The sequence below is a fragment of the Puntigrus tetrazona genome, chromosome 13 (genome assembly GCF_018831695.1).
Source record: "Puntigrus tetrazona isolate hp1 chromosome 13, ASM1883169v1, whole genome shotgun sequence".
NCBI lineage: Eukaryota > Metazoa > Chordata > Actinopteri > Cypriniformes > Cyprinidae > Puntigrus > Puntigrus tetrazona.
The window spans coordinates 18,109,009-18,117,011 of record NC_056711.1 but is presented as its reverse complement, the minus strand read 5'-3'; the positions used below and the strand labels follow the sequence as shown (position 1 = coordinate 18,117,011).

The window sequence follows — 8,003 nt, the reverse complement described above, 5'->3', positions numbered from 1 at the left end:
GGAGCTAAGGGCCTTTGTGTTGCCGTTGGGGTGTCAGGGCCCTCTGCAGGCTGACCGGGCCGGTTACCACATCGAGAAAAAAACACAAAAAGAGGAGGCTGTGTTACGGGCTGCCCCCTGCGCCCTCTCTTTGTGCTCGGAGCGAGTGCTATTGTCTTCCTCCATTTAGGGTGAGAGAGAGAGGGAGGAGAGCAGAGGAGGAGAGGAGACACATCTCTTCATCTCTCCTCTGATCTTTCAGTTGTCGGCCCGGGATTCCTGCGAGGAGAAATGTGTATTTTACACGCTTGATTTAGCTCTTGAGAAATACAGTCTCAAACTGTGTGAGTGTGTGTGTGTGTGTAAAAGGATCTCGCACAAATGAAGATTTCAAGTGCAGCATTTTACATCCCGACCTCCGGCACAATTAAGCTTTTTTATCAGCATCTACGGTTCCAATAAGAACCTTTAACGCTCATGGAAGCTTTTCATACTGCAAAAGGCTCATCATATTTTAAAATGTTGAAAATTGTATTTTTAAGGTTGGATATATGCTTTAGTATCAGTAAAAAAAAAAGTCCAAAAACTGCACTGATGGCACAACTTTTCCAACACTTTCATTCAAAAGAATGTTCTTTATTGTTAAAAAAGCACTTCTGAGTTTTTAAATGTTCTTCACACAAAGGGAAAAAATGTGTTATTCCGTATTACTCGCATATTAATCAATATTTAATATATTCCATATTTTTAAATGCAATATTTTTCATATCTTGCCACAAATTACGAGCAACCACGCAACACCATATAACACTTTTAGCACAAGGCCTATGAGGCCTACTTTAGCATGTGCACGAGATGTCGTCACGATGACCTGCTTTTTCTTGCTTGCTTATCGAAAACAGGATATCTGGAGAATTCAGGGAAGACGCTACGCGAGGAATGAAACGTACCAAATAAGTTGCATCTCTTTTCCTTAGCAATACATGGGAATACTGTAAGACAACTATGATAAACTACGGACCAAAAGGGTATAAAAGCAGAGAACTAAGCTCACTTGTTTCCACCACACATATTGCAGATAATACTGCCGACCTTCTTGCAAGAATAAACTCTCAAAAGACTCTGTCTCGTAGTTTTTATTATAAAGGAAGATTTCTACGGCGTGGTTCTTCTAGGACAATACTGAGAAAAGCAGTTTTATTTTTTGAGAGTGTAAAAGGAACCACGAAAGGTTTGTGATTTCACCGTACAAAGAGCATAACGTCCACTCCTTCAGGGATGTATTGCTTTGATTCTGATAAAACATTGAAACACTAACTGATACTTCAGACGAGAGACTGTGTGGTTGATAAACACAAAAACCCTCGGTTTGTAAAAACTAAAATCGTGCGCTTATTAATGCAGCTAAAATGAACGTTTAAAAACAAGCAAAGCTTTCCACTAATAAACACTGAATAAGTTATCACCAAAAAGCATGCGTTCGTTCCACTTTGGATAAAAGCATCTGCTTAAAGGAATGCATGTTAATAAAAGTGAAATATTACTGTACGTGTTAACAAAATATATTTCTGCTTTATTCCTCTCGAGAATGCCCTGCCTGACTTTAGGATATACTTTACATTATGAGTCAAAATTCTGTTCAGAGGTCACTGGCGGCATGCAACTGATGGCTATACTGTACTTGTTTCTGAATTTTAGTGCACATCGAAGCCTTATACATTTATATTACATGCGTGAATTCAATACAGTGTAAATTTAGCATTTTTATCTTAATAAGTGACGGGAAGAGTTTCAAGAAATATCTTCTGCTCACCAAGGCAGCATACATTTGATTACATATATAGTAAAAAACGGCAATCATGCATAATAATATTAACAATCTATCTATAATATTTATTTTATTATTTTCAAATGTAATTTATTCTGGTGATGCAAAGCTGGATTTTCAGCATCTTTACACCAGTCTTCATTGCCACATTATCCTTCAGAAATCATTCCAATGTGCTGATTTGCTTCTCAAGAGACATTTCTTACAAATCAATACAGAAAATTGGTTCATATTTTTTTGGGAACCATGATGAGTTTCATTCAGGATTCTTTAATGAATATAAGGTTTAGCTGCTTTTATCTGAAATATTTTTTGGAGCATTATAAACGTCGCTTTTGTTCAATTTAAAACGTTCCTGTTGAATAATTTCTACAAACAGAGAAACAGAAAAGAGGAATTTGCTGGCGAAATAATAACTATCAAAGCGCATTTAGTCACTTTTATGCGTTCTGGTATTCTTTCTGATTCCATTGTGCCTAGTATTTCACACCTTCATTTCTAACCATCGGTCATATCAGAAGATCCAAAAAGTCAAATGATCTCTCCAGCTAACAAATGATGGTGTGCACAGCTGTCAGAGCCTCTCATGAAAACGACTCCCGGCGAGGACGGCCTGAATATGATCACAGCTTTATTGGACAGTGACAAATCTTCCTGCACTAACATGAAAAGAAGCGCTGGCCGTCCCCTGCGTGTGCTGCACAATGCTGACGCGCCAACCTGGCGACAGCTTGCGTCTCTCTCTCTCTGATTGATGGGTGAGAGTAGGCCCCGGGCTCCGAGCGGTCTGGCCGCCTTTCTTTTTCATACATTAACTAGTCTCGGTACAGATGGTTCAGTCCAAAGGCAGCATTTTATAGCGGGCAGAAATGATGCCCGTGTTTGTTAGCATATGCTAAAAACATAAACATGGTGCGGGCAATATTGGGGTAATGGTGCTGGATGAAAACATATGGACTCATTTTATATTCATATATATCATGAAACACATTGACACATACAAACACTGACACATGATTTCAGAACAGATGAGCAGCTGCCTTTTTTAGCACCTCATTACTTCATATTTACATCAGCTTCATTCAAATTAAGATGGGTTGTAAAATATTTTTTATTAATATTTAGTAATTACTCTTGAAACATTGAATAGATTTGAATTGCTTTTACTAAAAAGTTGTTTAATTTTATTTGAGCAAGTAAATTAAGAAAAAAAAAATTATTTGCAATGACAAACTGGCAATTTTAAATGTTTTAAAATTTGCTTTAGTGCAAATTTAATCTGTACTGAACCTCACCACAACAAAGAGCTATTAGATAGAGTTAAAAGTAATAGATAGGGTTAAAAATCTACTCTGAGTAAAATGGTGCATTGTTTTATATAGTTGAAAAGCATACTACAGTAAATAAAATAAAATACATTGAGATTAGAGAACTGCATATATATACGATTTGTGTGATTTTATTTTATAAACCATGTAATCTTCAAATGTTATTTATAATATATAAAAATAGTTTTGATTGTGAAATAAAATGTGTTGAGCTCAAGTCAATAGATCTAAGCTAGATCTAAACTAGTAAAGTGTGATCCTTGCAACACCAAGGTCATGGGTTTGAGCTTGAATGCACTTCTTTTGCTAAAAGTTTCTCTCAAATACTTACAAGTGGCTGTTTTTCCTTAATCTAAGTGCACTGAAATACTACAGACTGTTTAAATGATCGAATGAAGACACTGAAAAATCTGGGTATTTTTCATTATAATAATAGACATTTAATTTAAGAAACAAAACTATACGTTTTCAATTGCCATTTTGCTACAAAGAACATACAAGCACATATGTTCAAACAGTGACTATTCAAAAACGCTATATAATGGTACAAAACATTCTTTGATATAAAAATAGCAGCAGCTTGTTAAAAAAGAAATTCTGTACAGGACATTTACAATGTTTACAACACATCTAGAAACGCATCCAGATGTTTTCAGTTCTTCTTGAGTCCGTATTTTAACTTCGGCCTACTCCAGCCTGGAGCCTGGGCCTCGCCTAAGTCACTTCCCCATGGAGAGGCTGTGCAGGCTGGCCGTGGAAGCAGGGAGAGGCTGGCAGAGGGAGCAGGGACAAGGCATGCCGGGGAAATGCCTGTAGCTGCTGGAGAGATGCAGAGGGTCTTTCAGCAGGGTGGGAAGAGGTGGAGCGGGGAAACCCAGATACCCAGCAGAAGGTGGAGAATGAGGGGCTTGGGCCACCGTCGGTGTAGAGGTGTGCTGGGAAGTGCTGCCCACCAGAGAGTGCAGAGACGGGGCGAGTGAAAGAAGAGGCAACTGGGATGCCGGAGCAGCCCGTCTAGCCGAGTGACTCTGATTGCTGGCTCCATAAACATCACCTACTAGCTTCTTCATCTCCTCCAGAGAGCTGGACAGCATGAGGATGTAGTTTCTGGCGAGGAGCAGGGTGGAGATTTTGGACAGCTTTCGTACGGATGGGCCCTGCGCGTAGGGCATCACCTCTCGGAGCCCGTCCATGGCCTGGTTGAGGTCATGCATGCGTTTGCGTTCACGGCTGTTCACTTTGAGTCTCAGGTCTTGCAGGTCGTCTTTGGAGAGATCGCCCCGAGCTCTGGTCTTTCCAGCGGATCCGGTGCCCTGTGGTGTTTTGTCAGACCTGGGCTGCCCGTTTCTCTGTCTGCGCAGTAGGCTTGAAACACCTTGTTGGAAAAAAAGCTGGAGTCCACTGCCAGCTCCGGCGAAGAAGACCGACTGCATGTGGAGCTTGCGTCAGAATCCATCTTAAAGCTGTTTCCGCAAAGTCTTGGTTGAGAGCTTGCAATCTTCTCGAAGACAATCCACATGCGCAAAGTTTAAAAAGTCAAGCTAAGGCGCAGCTTCTTTCTCTGAGAGCTCAGTTCGTAGGTCTGCAGAGGGAATGAGCGTGTGTGTGTGTGTGTGTTTGAACACTGAGAGGGCTGTATTTATACTCCTCAGCATCACAAAGACACAATGAGACGCATAATGTGACATTAGGCTCAGAGCCAATGACAGAGGGGCCACACTTTCACCCCCACACACCCCTTCCCTGCCCCAATAGTATTGAATACACCCCACCTCCACAAAACACACATATGCACACTGACACACAAACTGCAACACCTAGCATGCACATGAAGGCCTGTGTGGAAAAACACTTGGACCTTGCATTTCCAATAGTTGCTATGGTTCACATATGTGACTCTGTACCACAAAAGCAGTCTTAAGTTGCTGGGGTATATTTGTAGCAATAGCCAAAAATACACTGTATGGGGCAAAATTATAGATATTTTTTTAAAATGCCAAAAATCATTAGGACATTAAGTAAAGATCATGTTCCAAGAAGAAATTTCCTACTGTTAATATATCAAAACTTAAGCTTTGATTAGTAATATGCATTGCTAAGAACTTCTTTTGGACAAGTTTAAAGTCTATTTTCTCAGTGTTTAGATTTTTTTGCACCCGCAGATTCCAGATTTTCCAGACAGTTGCATCTAGGCCAAATACTGTCATATCATAACAAATCATAAATCAATGGTAAGGTCGTTCATGTATAAATCTCAATTTTAAAAAATCTCCTTATGACTGGTTTTGTGGTCCAGGGTTCCAAATGAAGTAAAACAGGTTGTGATTATTACATTATTAAAAGTTATTACAACATCCAGTGGGAGAAGAAAAATGTTAAATATATAGATAAATAAACAACAACAACTTTATTATTATTATGACAAGAAAAAAATACTTTTTTGAAGAATGACAAAAATAAATAAAATGATATCGTTATAATCTGGAAAAAAAAATAAATAATTATATTTAAAAGTGTTTATTTATTAGTCATGTTCGATGTTGGGGTGACCTGGTCATTTTCTTGACAGGTTTTATGAATCACTTGGCAATATATCTCCCTCTCTTTCTCAGTGAGGATTGAACAGGATGCTTTGAGGACAGTCTGGGTGGACTTTAACTTGGCTCTAAAGACATTGGCAGGCTGAATTCCATTAGACACTAAGGATTGTGAAGTGCCTGTGAAAAGCCCCTGCGGAGGGCAGAGGAGGAGCAGTGAAGAAAGAGAGAGTTATCACTATAACACATTACTATACAGCTTTTACTATAACTGCTTTTACAGGAGTCATTAACATCCCCATTACGCTCTTAAACACACACACACACTGTATACAATTTCAAAGCTATATGAAAATACCACAGCTACTATTTGTTTTCCCTGTTCAACAAAAATAGTTTACACACTGAATTCGAGTCTAGAGTAACCTGTACAAATTCAATCCATACCGATGGATTCGGGTTGAAAATAAAGCAATAATTGTATTTTATAAATACATATATTACAAAAATATACAAATAAAATACAAATGCAGTACGAGTCTTCACTGCTAAAATACTTAGCAAATATTTGCATTTGTATGTTTGTGCTTATAAGGCTTAATCATGTTAGCAAATACACAAATTGTATACATTTTCTATTCATCAAAGAATGCATCACGTTTTCCACAAAAATAATAATTGTTTTCAACGTTAATAAGATTTTTTTTTAGAGTAATAGAACAATTTCTGAAGGATCATGCTTGAAGTAGGCCTATTGATGCTAAAAAAAAAAAAAAAAATCTTACAATTTCTAATATATTCAAACAGATAACAATTATTTTAAATTGTAATAATATTTTACAATATGAATGTTTCTCTGTATTTTTTTTATCAAATAAAATGCAGCCTCGAGGAGAATTATTTCAAAAGCAATCTTTTAATAAACTTCAGGCACTGGAGCATAACATATGTGGCGTAATATTTTTTATTTATTTTTTTCCATTTTATGCAAACAGATTCTTAAATTCGAATAACATCACGCTGGATCGCAAGGCACGAGAATGAGTAAATAATGACCGGATTTTCATTAGTGCTTGAACCATCCCTTTAACTACAACACCATAGAAAGCGTATAGATATAAACCAAAAAGATGCTAGAAAACCAATAAATGAGAGCTACTCATGCCACCGTCACAGCAGGCGCCTCTCTCTGTGCTGAAGTGTGTGTTGTTTGAAGAACATATGGGGTTTTGGCATGTTATAGGCTCAGAGCCAGAAGAACTGCAGATCTTTGACTGGACTAACAGTGTTCATCACTAATGAGAGCAGAACATGAAAAACCCTCTCAGATATCCAACAGCAGTTATGCGTGGATTAATTAAGCACAATGCTGGTAACTGTAGGTTTGAAATATTAAGCACTGTACGCCGTTGAGTGCGATTTTAAATGAGTTAAAACACTTTCACGCAGCAAAACAATTATTACAGTTTCCACCAATATATTTGGCACGACGAGAAATGTTTCTTGAGCAGCAAATCATCACACGAATGATTTGTGAAGAATCACGTGACGCTGAATATTAACGAGTAACGATGCTGAAACTTTAGCTTCGCATCGCAGGAATAAATTACATTTTAAAACGCATTACAACAGAAAACGGAGTTTACTGTATTTTTTGTATACTTTAATTTATGTAATCAAAAACAGTAAAATGTAAAAACGGCATTTTTGCTGTATTTTTGATGAAATGCAGCACAAGAAATGCTTATTTTAAAATATTTTTGTATTGTATATTTCAACAAACATTAGATTAAGTGGTTAATTAAATAATAAAGTGTGTGTGTGTGTGTGTGTTGTATATGCTATATTCAAACTTGTATCCAAAAGTATTAAGTTTAACCTAAAATTAAACCATTAAATCATGTAAGAGTGATTTAATGGTTTAATTTTAGGTTAAACTTAATACTCAATAATTAATATAGAGACACAAATTTTAGTAACAAGTATCCTGTTTAGTACTGTTTGTGCGCTATATTATGCAAGTCAACTTTTAAATTGTTCATTTTTTTTTCATGGGCTTTGACATGCAATAAAACTAAAAATATGGGCTGCTCTTAAGATGAGCACGAGTCAGGTGTTGCCAATTAAAGATTTTCAAGGGAATATGCAGGAAAAGCATCTCCATCGTTTGTTACAAAGTATTCATCAATGGATGATGGGCTTAAACGTCCATGTGTATGCGTGCGTGTGTGTGCTTATGAATAAACGAGGGTGTTTAAGAGCTTCATTCTCATTCACGTGTTTACTTTATCCACAGGCCACACAGCAAGAAAATTCAGGGGAGAAAGAGGC

General features: G+C 37.4%; 1 protein-coding gene across 1 annotated transcript in view; it reads right to left on the bottom strand.

Annotated features, from left to right (window-relative positions):
* Positions 1 to 3,533: 3,533 nt before the first annotated feature.
* olig4 (oligodendrocyte transcription factor 4) overlaps positions 3,534 to 8,003 on the bottom strand; it is a 29,977-nt gene continuing 25,507 nt past the window's right edge. Inside the window, 2 exon segments of the mRNA XM_043254717.1 lie at positions 3,534 to 4,486; positions 4,489 to 4,717. Of these exon segments, the coding sequence (XP_043110652.1) occupies positions 3,855 to 4,486; positions 4,489 to 4,654 (798 nt within the window). The 5' untranslated portion in view covers positions 4,655 to 4,717 and the 3' untranslated portion in view covers positions 3,534 to 3,854.